Source organism: Besnoitia besnoiti, chromosome VI, assembly GCF_002563875.1.
Source record: "Besnoitia besnoiti strain Bb-Ger1 chromosome VI, whole genome shotgun sequence".
In the NCBI taxonomy this organism is placed as follows: Eukaryota; Apicomplexa; class Conoidasida; order Eucoccidiorida; family Sarcocystidae; genus Besnoitia; species Besnoitia besnoiti.
In genome coordinates this window covers 3,951,400-3,965,407 of record NC_042361.1, presented here as the reverse complement: position 1 = coordinate 3,965,407, position 14,008 = coordinate 3,951,400, and the positions used below count along the sequence as shown (strand labels likewise).

The 14,008-nt window shown below is 60.3% G+C and overlaps 1 protein-coding gene across 1 annotated transcript; it reads right to left on the bottom strand.

Moving 5' to 3' along the window:
* Positions 1-2,502: 2,502 nt before the first annotated feature.
* BESB_069620 (uncharacterized protein) lies at positions 2,503-13,816 on the bottom strand (the record flags this gene model as incomplete). The annotated part of the gene is made up of 5 exons (XM_029365355.1): positions 2,503-2,598; positions 3,297-3,798; positions 4,302-10,760; positions 11,274-12,227; positions 12,648-13,816. 5 exons carry the CDS (start codon positions 13,814-13,816, stop codon positions 2,503-2,505), a joined length of 9,180 nt encoding a protein of 3,059 aa, XP_029218938.1.
* Between the last annotated feature and the right edge of the window lie 192 nt (positions 13,817-14,008).

Below are 14,008 nucleotides of genomic sequence, written 5' to 3'. Positions count from 1 at the left end.
CGGAGACGCCGTGACGAAAACGTCACTGCCCCTCCCGAGGGACCCGCAAAGGAGACATGTCTCCTGCGGGACGGTGCTCCATATTTGCCTGGTGTTTTTTAAGGCGCAGCTAATAGGCGAGAAAGACAGGGACACTGTCTGCAATATCAGGTAAAGAGATAGCGAAGGCGAGTTCCACCGGATGATTCGCGCGCTGCCCCTAGGTCACCGGTGCGACTGCAGCGCGCAGCCAGTGCACAGCGAAGGCCGTCTCGCAGTGACGTGGGACTCCATTCCCGTGCCAGAGCCGCAGAGCGAATGCGGCCATTTCGTGGAAGAGACTTCGGTTTTTCCCTTCCCGGGCGGGCAAGCGCCGAGACGTCCACACTGGTGCTGGGGCACTGCGTCACAAAAACCGAGCCGGCCTCGATAACAGCTGATGCCGGTGTGGGGCTGTACGAGACAAAGGCAGAACCCAGATCGGAGCCAGACGGAGGCAGGCCCCAGATTGGAGCTACCGCTCTCGGTTGGACACTGACTCGACGGGTGCGGCTGGGAAGCGGAGCGCGTGCCCACTAAACAGGAAGGGCACAGCATGACAGTACATCTTTTCTCTTGCTGCAGAGTACAACGACGACAGATCCTCTGTTCGTCACGTCACTAACGTGAATAAATACTCAGCAGTAGTAGTAGACGCACTGTTTACCAGAGGGTTGAGAGCGGGCAGCAAGGGCACGCGTTGCAAGGGGCGAACAGAAGTGGAGTCCCGCTAGAGTTTCCGCTTCTGAACAGCTCACATGTCTAGGGGGTTTTCGACGACCGGACTGGTGTCATTCCATACCGCCTACACATACTCACTTTTACGATCTTCCAACAGCAGAACTCGTGCTAGCAGCGATTAAAACGAAATATTTTCCCCTGTGGCGGTCTCTGCTTAACGGAGCTTCAGATGGTGACGGGGTCACTGAGTGGCGCCCACAAATCATACATGAAATCAGTGTCGCTTCTCCCAGTGCGATTCACACCGCCACACGCAGAACGTCGAGGAATTATGCCTTACTTCCGCCGCCACAGTAAAGGGCTTCACATGTCAAACGCCAGAACAGGGAGCTACGCCGCCTGCACTTCCGCTAGTGCTCATGTCGCCAGTTTCTATTGCACTGCGTCAATTTCTCCGAAGGATAGTTCAGCTGCTTGCAGCGCCCAGCCGAATCAACTCCGCAGCTGGACGGGCAAGAGGGCAGCCCAACCGCTGTACCTGGATGATGGAGGCACATCCGCGGACGCCAGGCAGCCGGAGGGGTTTTTCCCTTGTGCACGAAGTCCCGCCTCCCAGCCGCTTCCGGCTCTGCTGTGTACGATGCCAGGGGGCGGGGCGGCGTGAGCCACTGACGCCGTTGTGATTCCTGAACCCGAAGAGGGTCTGGGGCGCGTCACGTCCGTGGCCGGATCAGGATAGCCTTCCTGCTGTTTCGTCTCGTATCCCGCAGTGACCGGGTTTAGGGTTTTGTGGTTTAAAGTTTATAACTGTCGATGGTCGCGCAGTGACGCGGCGAACAGACGCGCAGCGCTAGCGGTGATCCCAGACCGCCCCACAGCATCTGTTCGGGAGCAAAGTGAGCTACGTCTTCAAAAAGGCGGATTCCTACCGAGTTATCGCCCGTGGGCAATCCCCTTCCGGCGAAGCGGAGTGCAACTCTGCTTTACACCGTACCTGACTGGTACGTTTTAGGTCATATGCGATGTCGACAGAAATCCCCAACGGGTGTTGCGCACTATTTATACCAGTCGCACGAGTCACGGCAATAATCAACCCTGTATAAGAAGGGTTCATATAAACAGCTGTGAATACGTCTACGTTTGTTACCGACGTAAGCGCTCAACGCATGAATATGCATGTGCAACATTTCTCACCAATACCAGACTAGCCGATGACCTACAGCACGTGAGATACAGCTCACACGCTGCCGTCGCCGCGGCGAACCCTGTAGAAGAACGCAGTCCTCACTTCTACCTCCATTTCTCATGAAACACAACGCCCTTCCGTTCGCCGCACCTCCACCAGCTAAACCATCGATCTGCTCCCTCGCCATAAACCCAACTGCCGAAAAAAAAAAAACACTAGACGCGGAACTCCTGCGCGAGAGATGCCCCACTGGCTGACACTTGCCGGTAGCTTGTTCGGCCGTGACCCCCCGTTCCCACTTATTGCGCCACCAATTCTCTACGGTCGTTCTACCTGCAAACAACTGGACACCGCCGTACAGAAGGCCTCTACCGCCCCCCCGTTCCCGTCCCTTCGGTGTGAAAAAATACAGCTACCCACACTGGGTGCGCGAAAAATGTTAGTCCCAGGCGACCTACCCACCAGCACGCATAGTCCCCAGACGCCACCCCATGATGAAAGCAGGCCTCACATTCTACATAATCGTGTTGGGCCTTTGGCGTTGCGTCGGCCTACCCATGCCTTCCACTCTTTCATCAGTTATCCTCTGCAGCTCTCACGGTCAATGACCGGCGTGTTTAAGAAATGCACCTTCCAAGAGCGGGCGAACAGACAGTCTCTGGCGGGCAGACTCCGCAGCCTTTGGGCGCGCTGCCCATGAGCCACGCGGGTGGCTGAGACACACACATACCGGAAAGAGAAAAAACACTGCACAAGGGCAAGCAAAGGAATTGAGACATGGCGCACTGCATGGTACACTGCCGTCGGGCGGCACACATACCAGAAAGAGAAAAAACACTCTGCACAAGGGCAAGTAAACGAATCGAGACATGGCGCACTGCATGGTACGCTGCCGTCGGGGGGTACTGGGCCCAGCGAGATGCCATTCACAGAGCAGCACTCGCCTACCTTTTCCATGCTCCCCCCTCCGAAGGTATCTTCGGTGCATCACGAGTGACGTGAGGCACCTTTTCGTGAATCTACTATTGTGTTTTGAATGATAGCGGCCACAGCGCGTAAGACAGACCACACCACACGTTTAACAGGCATCGGCCCTGTCCATGGCTTCGCCTCTCGAACTGTGCAGACTGGGGTATATGCAGCTATACTAACTAATCTGTGTCTCGTTGATACGCGCCCTGATTTCTCTTGACGTCTGCCATTAGCCTTCTCTAGCCAGGTGAACCGTGCAAATCCGCCACCAGTTTAGCTGGTTCGAGCTATCTTCCGGGCAGCGCATGTCGCGAGCAGAGATATTCGTGAACAGGCCCCTGTGCTGCCTCAGACGCGTAGGACAAACTGCCTTCGATATCTCCTGTTTAATCCGGATCTGTGCGTTACCCTTGTTCGTTGTCGCTGCAGTGCGGCTTACCGGTAGGAGCCCTGCCTCTCTGAAAGCGTCCTTTCCCGTTACGGCGCTGCCACTGTCTCCGTCGACGATGGCGAACGCCGTCTTGGCTGCCCCGCTGGCGCCGAGCAAGGTGAACTCATTCCCTTCCTGTCTGCGCCAGGAAAGTGCCTCCGTTCCCGTCTGGACGCCTTTTCCTGTTGTTGCTATTTCAACCGTAGCCATCGGAACCGCGAAAAACCCGCTCGTCGTCGCAATTCCGATGACTCGCATGGCGTGAGTGCCCGGCCTCATGAATGGACACTTCCACTCGACAGCGTTGCCCAAGAGCCGAGTCGTGCATGAAGGGAAATACGACCAGGAGGGAACCGCTTGGGCCGCTATAGTACTCCGGTCCGCCGCATGCAGACGCTTTGCATGCAGCAAAGGAAGAGGCGCGTTTTCAACCAGCGCGTTAGGCAGCATTGATGGGTCGCGAGAGGAGAGCTCCAGACCAGCAGGCAACAAGTCGCGCACAATCACGTCCCTGTGTGGCAGACGGAGAAACGCAGAACAAAACGCATACACACACATGCTGCTTTTCGTACATATACCCAAGCGTTTCTGAGACTTCCGTCCCAACATTCGACAACCTGCTTTCAGGACATCTTCGGTGTGTTGTCGTCTCCTGTGTTGCCAGATCTCTCGCTGGGCAACCACACAGGCACGCGAATAGAGAAACAGGGATATGCCTCGTCGCATACAGCTAAAACTGTTGCATTTTTGTATCACGGTAACCATGTTTGCCTGGTTACCGTAGTCATCGTGAATGTTGATTTAGTGTAAGCATAGAACAATCCGGAGCCGACATACGTCTCTTCGCACCGACAAGCGTGTGCACCAGAGACACGAGGGACATGCATATGTGCAGCAGACAAGGGAGAGGTAGGTGGGCACTTTCCTTAGTGACGCAGGCCGTCAACCAGGTCCACCGCAGCACGCCTTTTCCTATACGTCATCCATCCCATGCCGCTTTTCCTGTTTTATTACCTGAGCTCGTCTTTGAGCGTGACCCTGATAGAGACGCAGATCCTCTGTCCTCTCACGGCGCTGACAACGGGCGTCGTCCCACATTTCTGGCTTGCAGAATCGAAGGCGAAGAATTCCTTCTGCACGAGGGCGCCGGTGAACGTGGGAAGAACACGGTCGCGGTCAGAAATGAAATCCATGCCTATGGCAACCAACGCCATACCTTCGCCCTTGACATTGACACGGACTTTTCCTTCCCAGGACGAACAGCACGCGCCTTGGTCGTGGTCTGACTTCTCACTGCCGGGCCGCGCTCCAGAGGACACGAAAGATACGCTCTCTCCCGTAAGCAAATGCGACTCCTCCAGCTCAGTCCAGCCCAGCTTCGTCTCGAGCAACGTTTCGCCTTCCCTGGTGCTCAAGCGTCCCTGTAAAAGGGGCAGCGTGGGAGAGAAGGGTTTCCTGACCCCCTCGTTGGTCAGTTCATCCCGCGTCCCCGCGGTGGCAAGCTGCACAGACACAGCCATGTCGGCGCGATCATTCTTCGTGGCCTTGTCCCAGCTGGCAAAGGCGTCCATAACAAGGAAATCGCTCCATGCGTCCCGAAAGGGGATGAAGTTCCACGGAGTCACTCCACTCCGCAAACCCATTCGCCCCCTCTTTCCGCCACGCGCCAGGTAAAGGAGAAGCTTCGAAAACATCTGAGCAATGTCTGCATCAGTTAACTGATCCACGCGCTGCGTCCGCAGGGGCGGAGACGATCGCCCCCGAAGCGTACTCTGCGCTGAACGAGGGGACGTCCCGCTGCTCGCTGCCAGGACGACGCTCGCCACGATTATGAGCAAGGCATGGTGTGCGTCACTCGCGGCGACAGAACTGCCAGGCAACTCCGTAAGGTAAGCAGACGACTCTGGGAGAATTCGAAAGAAGTTGAGAGATTGCTCAAGAAGAGTCCGCGCCCGTGAAAGAAGCTCAGCTGCCGCTTTCTCTTCAGGATGAGCGAGGCCCGCAACAAAGGCCCAGAGCATGTGCGGAGAATAGAGACCTTCTTCGTGCGTCAGCAGTTTCCCTTCTCTATCTCCGCTTCTTGGCATTGCTTCGTCAGCCGACGCCCACCGAAGCAGACTCGGAAAAGAAAGAGCTTCCTCCGCCTTGGCGTTGGCCAGTTTGAGCGGGGTCTCACATCCGAAGACAAGACGAATTCGCGCGACGAGATCCGGCCCCACGAACGACAAAAACGACGAGAAATCGACTTCGGAACTCACGTCCGCCTGCGTCGGGTGCGTTTCTGCCGCCGCGGGCGGCAGCGACAGCGGCAGGGCTGGCATCGGCGCCACTGCAATCGAAGACGCCGCCGCGTAAGAAGTCGGGCGAGGTTCGTGTCCTTCGTTGAACGGAGGAAGATCCCTGCTCGCAGACGCGATGAAGCGCGACTCCATGTCCTGAAGGAACGAGAGAATCGTGTTTTTTACGGAGGCGAGGTACGGATTAAAAGCGTGAGAAGCCCGGCGCAGTCCAGCGAGAAGCACAAGCAGATTGAGATCCACATCGGGGTCCAACTGATGTGTGAGTGTTCCGCGGTACTCCTTCGCGGGCCACGGGAGGAAGCCGAGACGCTTGAAAAGCTCCGCGTCCTGTGGCACGTAATCCTCGACTCTCTTCTCCGCAAACGCCGCGCATGCAGCGAGCTCGCCCGGCACCTGGAGCCCCAGAACGGCCACAGTCTGCCGCGCCAAGACTGCGAGGACGAGGGACGACAAGCTCGGGCCTCCGCGCTCGACGAAGGGTGAGAAGGCCGCAGAGGGCAGTGCCTCCCGGCAGCACGTGCAGAAGACGGTGTCCCTGGCGCCCCGTCTCCCAGCCGCGACGGTCTCTCCGTGCGACTTGAGAAGATCCTGGTACGCTTCCTCTGCAGGGACGAAGCGGCAGACTTCCGCGTAGAGGAAGCGCTGGATCTTCGCAAGCAGAACTGGCCCGTAGCCGAGACCAACGGAGGCGGAGAGGCCGCCGACGCCTGCAATCACTGGGAGCGGCAACTCAACGCCTTCGACAACCGATGCCCACGCCTCTGCGTCATCCGCGGCCGCGAGGGACAGACGCTTCTCTGCGGCGTCCCGGGGAGCGTGGGACGCGAGAATCGGCCAAATGCTGGAGAGCGACAGGCGCGGCGCAATGGGCGTGACAGGGATCGAAAAGGCGACGCCGTGAGCGACGGAGGCGTTCGCCGCAAGGTGGGCGAAGCACTTGACCTCCAGCGCGCGGCTGCCACTGACTAGGGAGCTGTCGTCCGCGTGGATGGCCCGCGTGACAGGCACAGCCGTCTTGTCGAGTTTGACTCGACGTTTGTGGCCGGTCTCCGCGGTTTCGCCTCTGTGCGGCAACCAGAGGTAGACGACGACCTCGCTGCCCTCCTGCACGAGGCTCTCGTCGACGTGGAGGATCGCGCCGACCTGCGCAATGTCCCCTTTGCGAAGCAGCGAGGGTCGGAAGGGAGCCAACTTGAGCAGCTTCTTCGCCACGACCTCTTTCTCGAATTTGGCGTACAGCACACGACTCGGCTTCGACTCGGGCGACCGGCGCCACAGCCGCCCAAAGAAGGCGGGAATCGAAAACGGCTCCCTTTCCGCCATGGTCACCACGAGCTGACTCCTCACAAGGTACTGGTTCGAATCGTTCGGCACGGAGAAGGAGAACGACCCCGTCAACGCCGCCTCCCCGGCGCCGCCTTCGTGCAGCTCAACGCCTTGCCACAAGAGGACAGGGGTGTCTGAACTCAGCAGCTTGGCAGAGGTCACCGCCGAAGAGCTCTCTGCAGCCATGCCTACTGCCCCCGAGTCCGCGGCTATTTCTTGCCGCGTCCCCGCCACGTGCTTTGCCATTCGTGGGGCTGCAGTCAAGGCCATCGCAACAGGCTGTGCACTCGCCGCAGACTCCATAGCCAGAAACACGCCATCTGTCACCGACCCCCCACCAGCGAGGCGCGAGAAGGTGCCTGTAATAGCCGACCTGCGCCCGAGGAGAAATCTCTCCACTGTCTTCGTCCACGCTGCCCAGGGGGCAGTCAGCTCTCTGACGCCTCGCACGATGCCCGCCGACGGCCAGTGGAAGTCGGTGATCCACGGGTCATTCAGCTTCGCGGCGTGGATGAAGCGGAAGAGATAGAGGTAAGTCGAGAGCGAGGTCGCCGCTGAAAGTGACGATGCGACCCCGTGGCGATCTGATTGGCTCTCCACCGCTCTTTGGAGTTCGGCCTCGACCTCAGGGAAGCTGACAGGCCCTAAGTCAAAGTAGCGTTTATCGATGACAGCAACGAGCGCAAAGGCGCGGAAATGCTTGTGCATCTTGCCACGCCCAGAGTCTGACGAGAAGAGAGGCGATTTGGCGACCGTTTCCTCCAAGACCTCTTTCGACAGTGTGACGGTCACGAGTGCTTCCTCCCCCGGCAGCAACTTGGGGTCGCCCCCCCCAAGGCCTGCGGCGGGCGATCCTCGCTTCGGCTTCTTGGCAGCTTTCTCCTTCTTTGGCGCGACGTCCACACAGAATGCGTCCTCAGGAATGCTGAAGGCGGAAGCCGCGTGTCGCACAGCCACCGTCAGCGTTTCATCTACGAAGAAGGGGCCGTACTTGGCTGCTGCTTGCCGCTCTATCGGGTACCGGGTCTCGGCGGGGAAGAGTAAGTTCGTGGATGTGTCAACCTGAGTGACAGGCAGTGCGGTTTGTGAGAGCGGCGGGACGAAAATGACGCGCATCGAGCAGGAAGGCGGACAGTCGTTTGGAACCCGACCTATCGGCACGACGATTTCGTCTGTGGCTGCATCCAGGGGAACGGAAAAGAAAGACCTTTCGTTCGAGGCCGTCTGCCACCAAATCGACAGGGAGCCGTGCAAAGCCGCGGTCGCGCTCGAAGATCCCTCTTCGCGGCCTGCCGTGGCTGCCGCAGCGTCGCCGGCGACAGTCGGCCGGATCGCCGACCCCTCGCGGAAGACCGCTGGCAGCACCAGATGCGCGACCTCCCCGTGGGCGACCTCGGGCTTGTCCAGACGCAGTTTCGGCTCGAGGGCGCGAGCCAAGAGGTTGCCAGCCGTCGGAAGGAAATATTCGCAGTTCCGCACACTCTTGCCACTGGGCAGCTGGAGAGTCGTCACGAAGATGTACTGCGCGGCATCCAGAGGGATGGTGACAGGGCACTGCAGCTGACCGCCCACGCCGCGGCAAGTCTTCAGGAACGAAAACCGCCCTCCACGCTCTTTGACGAAGGCTTTGAGGTCGACGCTGCCGTCCAGGAACGCCTTCGCAACCTCCTTGTCTTCTGCCTGCATGCGCTCGCCCGCGCTGCCTTCAAACAAGCGCGGCGCGTCGACGCTGTCGCCCTCGTCGCGGCCAGCAGACGCGGTCGAAAAGAGCGAGGGCCGGCATGGGGCGAGGCCTGCGTCGGGATTCCAAGACTCCCAGTGACTCGCCTGCGCCTCCCACGAGTAGCCGACTGGGCGGCTCGGGTCCACGCGCAGCACCGTCACAGCGATGGTGCTCCCCACCGGCAGAGACGCATCCTTGTCCACTCTCGGATACGGCTTTGTGTCTGCCGTCACCGAGAAGGGGACGCCGGGCAAGACGGGCGTGACGGACAAGGCCAGCTTGCGCTCCAGCGCGAGCTCAGACGACGCGACGACAAGTGTGGCGGTCTGCGGCGGCAGCACCTCGCCCGTCAGCCCTGTGACGCGCACTGTGACCGAAATCTCGGTGCCCTCTTCCCACAGGAGCGGGGACGCAGGGTGCGCGCTCGACGGCTCGAGGCGCGACGCAGGCGGCGACACCGTCAGCTGCCCAAGATCCACGCGAAGAGAAAAATGCCCCGTCTCGTCCGTTCGGATGTAGGCTTGCAGTTCCACGTCATCGCCGTCTGCCAGCGCGCCCTTCGTCACCACCTTGAGGTCGCGCTGCTCCGTCCGGATGACGAACTTGCAGGCGCCGGCAGGCGCCCAAGGCTCTGTCGCGCGCCCGCTTTGCAGCGACAGCTGCCCCAAGCTGAGGCTGAAGCGCAGGCGGATCTCGACGCGGTGGTCCTGAACTGGCAGGCCGCCGTACGTCGTCAGAGAGCCGGACACAGCGAACGACTCCGCGGGCGCCGCAACGGGAGGAAGCTGCAGCGGCGCGACAATGACAGAAGGGGGCCGCGGGTTCTCGACCTGGAGGTGAATTGCGCCGGCCGGGTAGACTGAGCGGAGCTTGCGTCCGCCCTCGATGCGGTACCACGCCTCCGGACACAGATTCGCCTCGAGGATCGCTTTTTCGTCTACGTCTCCGCCTTTGAAGAGGCGGTACTCGAAGAAGCTCGTGCTGCCCAGCTCGGCGTCCAGCGGAACCTCGAGCGAAGTCTCGAACGCTCCAAAGTGGTTGAGAGACACAATGCGCACACTGCACCGGCGCTGCTGGTTTCCGTCGTAGCCTCCTTCGTGAATGCCTCGCGGCGACGGCAAGAAACGCCCCCCTCCGTGCTCGCCTGTGGCGTACGCCTGCGTCATCCACTGCGCGCCAAGAAGCAGTTTCAGCCTCTCGGGTCTCACGCGCAAGGCTTGGTGGAGCAGACAGGACCCCTCGAAGCCGCACACAGACCGGTCGACGACTGACAAGAGCCCCTGCACAGACACTGTGTCGCCCGGCCGAAACGAACTGCGGTCAGCAAGGACGAAGAAATGGATATCCGACAGCGCGACGGTGTACCTGTGGTCATGCCCTGCGATGACGCTGTCGTCAGAAATCCCGTGCTGGCTCCCATATCTCCGCCGGGCTTGACGAGACAAGTCCCACGGCACGGTCAACCGCTCAGTGATATACGTCAGCGGCTCCTTCGCCTCTCCCGGTGCCTGCCCGGGGCCAGCAGGCCCTTTATCGACCGGCGCCAGGACTGTGGCGAACAGGTCGCCAACGTCGTCGCCGATCGTGCCGGCGGTTGCGGTCCACGTCGCAAAGCCACTGGCGTCTGTTTTGACACCCTGGCAGACTCCATCACGCTTCGCGCCTTCGTGTGCCTCTGCTGTCGCCATCCAGAGGAGTCGCTTCTCATCGGCGCCGTCCAGCTTATCGCCCTCGACGCAGGGGAGCAGAGCCGGGGCGCGATTCGCGTCCTGCGGCGAGGCGTAGACCTGAATCGTCGCGCCTGCAACCGGCCGGGCTGTCTTGAGCGAGAGGACTTGGAAGTTCACCACCAGGTGATTCGTCTCGCGCTGAATGTGCACAGAGTGGAAGACGGAAAGCGAAAGAGCGCCAACCAGCTCCTTCTCCTTCGCGGTGCCCGTGGAGCGGTGATGCTTCCTCTGCACCGTCAAGAGGTACGGCGAGTTCGTGGACAGACGAGAGAGAAAAGGCACGATGAGCGACGACGCCGAAGAACTCGACGCGACACAAGCACCAGCCCAGGGCGCGGCGCCAGGAAAAGTCAGGCCCTCTTCACTGCTGAAGTGGAACGCCTCGTGGTTCAAGCTGAGTAACAGATAAAGCAAAAAAGCACAGATACTATCACACATACGCATATCACGGCGGACTCGCGCCCACGCACATGTGATTTATCTGCATACTAGGGCCTGCGCATGAACATACAATGCGCACACGCCGCAGCTATATGTAGATCTACTTGACACTCTATTTACTACTCGTATAGCATCTAAAACACCTGGCCGTGGTCAAGAAATTGTCGAAGGTTTAACTAAGTTTACTTTTAGAAATACATTAACTGATTAACAGATTTAAGACCTAGTATTATTTTTTATATATTTTGAAGATGATGTAAGAATTAAATTTGGAGAAGCCAAAGGCACTCTAGAACCCCGGCGCACCGCCAGCGCATATGCAGCCGCGACCGCGCCTAGGGCGCTGACCAACCACTTGATGCCGACGAGCGACAGGCTCGGCATCCCCGAAGGGTTTGCCCATCCTGCGCGGCCGTTTTCGCAGAGTTCGGTGCGCCTAGGGACGCGTTATCTCTGTGTCGCTTACGTGCGGCGGAGGGTGCCTCCAACGTGGGCGAACTGCGGGCGAATGCGGCCCATGCAGCTCGCGTCGACCCTACGTATGCAGTCGCCCAGGGGGTGCACTTCGAGATTGGCGGCCTCTGCATCTCCCCACGAGGTGTTTCTCGGCTCTCGCATAGCGGTCACGACCGCGAGGGGCACACCGCGATTGCACTCCGCTTCGCTGTCCTCCTGGCCAGGGGCACGAGCAGGCCCTGCTTCCGCCGCTCGCGCCTCGCTGTCGGCGAGGTCGCGGTCGTTCAGAATCCACACGGTGCTTTGGCTCCATATCAGCTCGAAGTTGTGCCTCAGTCGCGACATGGAGAACTCGATTTCGCTGCTCTCGAGCGGGAGCCCGAAACCGTCGAATAGCGGACCCCAGGCTTCGCTTCCCGGCACCTCGTTGCCCACAATTACCAGCTTGTACTGCTGCTCCGGCTCCAGTTCGCCGCAGGTCAGCACCAGGTGGACTCTGTTCTTCAGCGTGTGCGCGACCGAGAGCGCCTTGCCAGACTTGACGTGAATCAGCGTCATGCGCCGCGCCAGCTGGGCAGCCAACACGTCGAGGTCCGGCCTCTCCGCAGCTGCCGCCTCTGGCTCCGCAGCGGACGCACGCGCCTGTTTCTGCGCCTGTGCGTCCGTGCGGCCCTGCTCCCCGCTGAAGCCCAAGCTGTGCGGGAGGAAGACTTCAAGGCGGCGGAAGCTGGTTTTCTCCGAGCGCCGACTTAGCGGATACAGGTGGAAAGGGCGAGGACCCGTGAGAAGCCCTCGCCCCTTCCTCACCCGCGAAGGCGAAGACACGGGGACGTACTCCACCTCGCTGATGAAAGCGGGCGACTGCGCCAGCGCCGCGGAAGCCAACACCGCCAGCGAGTGTGCAGAAGGCGCAGACGACGACGAGTCCTCCAGGTAGCCTAGAGGGCCGCTGTGCGGTGAATAGCTGCAGTCACACAGGGAGACAAGTCGAAACGCCAAACCATGCTCCAACGGACAGCCTCTGCCAAAGGTGTTCTCCGAAGACGTTCCATACATCCGACGAGCGAGGAGACTCACAAGACGCGCTGCCGGTCCTCGAAGTCCCGCGAAAACTGGAAAAACATACAACATCAGTTCTCCCCTCAGACCAGGCGAGGCACGAAGACGCGTTCAGGAGACACGACCAACAAAGAGACACTGGAACGCACCGACGATATCCACGTTTTCGAGAAGCGAGGACGTCTTGCCTTGTGTCAGGGTGTTGTGCAGACGCGGTTTTCACTGTTTCTTCGCCGCTATACCATAGTCTCGCTGGCGCCACAAACGGCGACAGGCTACTAGTTTTCAAGCACGTCTCCTCCACATAGAGAACGCGTAGACTTACATGGCGCCCTTCTTTGCAAAGACCTCGTACACGTTTCGCGTGCGAAGCGGCTGCTCTGGAAACGTGAGTTCCAAGCAAGTAACCTCGTTGTGTGCGGCTCGCCAGCTCCGTTCCTTCTCCTCCGCCTCGCGGTCGTCGGCGTCGTCCGCTGCATCGTCTGCGTCGTCTGCTGCGTCGTCTGCGCAGGTGTGAACGTGGAAGGGAACGAAGGCGAACGTCCCCCGCTGCTCCTTGCCGACGGCGAGGAAGCGTTCGACCAAGGGGCTGTCTCGCAGCTTGCTCACGGAGATCGGCGAGCTCGTCTGGATCTTTACTTTGCCGTCCTCAGGGACCTCAAAGAGCGACGCGGTGGGGTCTTGACTGTTGGAGAGGAGCGGCTGCCACTGGCCGCCGGTAATGCGGGCGGCGAGGGCCGAGGAGACGGCGGTGAGGCGGATACTCAGAGACTCGGTGCGCATGCGAAAAACCCACGACTCATGCGCCGCCGCCGCGAGGCCTTCGTGACCCAGCGACTCCGAGCTCCCCACGGCGCCCGCGGACGCCCTTTCGGCTCCACGGCCTGTCTCGCCCTCCGCGTCATTTTCTGCCACGCGAAGCGGCGCCAGGGGCTGCCCACTCGCAGACCGGAGCAAGGCGTTCAGGCGTACGGACACGGCGAGGTCGGCAGGCCAGGTCTCGTCTGGGTCGAAGCGAAAGGCACTCGGCGTCACCCAGTAGCCGCGCCCTCTGACGGTTTCTGTATGGCTGTTTGTCGAGACGACGAATCCCTCGGGGGGCTTGCGGCTGCTGTGACTCGACGGCGACGGCGAGGAGGGCTCCTCCTGAAACAGGGCGCCGCCTAGAGGAACGACTGGAACTGAGAAGACGGCCACGATGGGCTGCCTGCCGCGCAGAACGGGCAAAGGACCCTCCTGGGGAAAGGCGACCGACGAGAACGGCGTGAGCGCCACGAGGCGGAAAAGCGGCTCAAACGAGGCGGCAGACGAGGCAGCACCTCCACTCGGGAAGTCGGGAGTCGGCGACTCAGAGAGTGTGGGGGAGCCAGGCGGGGTTGGAGGCGAAGAGGCCGAAGATGAACCCGTCGCACATGCAAAAAAGCCTGCCGATACGAACGCGACGGCGACCACCGCGCCGCAGGCGAGCGGCGCCACGCGGCGCAACGAAGCCATGGCTGCCAAACCCTAAAGACGGGAAGGAAAAATAAAACAGCCGAAAATACTGCAGGCAGGGGTTACTCGCGTGTTTACCGCTCCAGAAAAAACGGAGTCGGTTCCGGGAACTACGTCGGGCTCAGGGCCGCATCGATATTCACTTCACCTCGCGGCGAGACCGGTGGCTCAGATTCCCCCTGAGAAATCCGG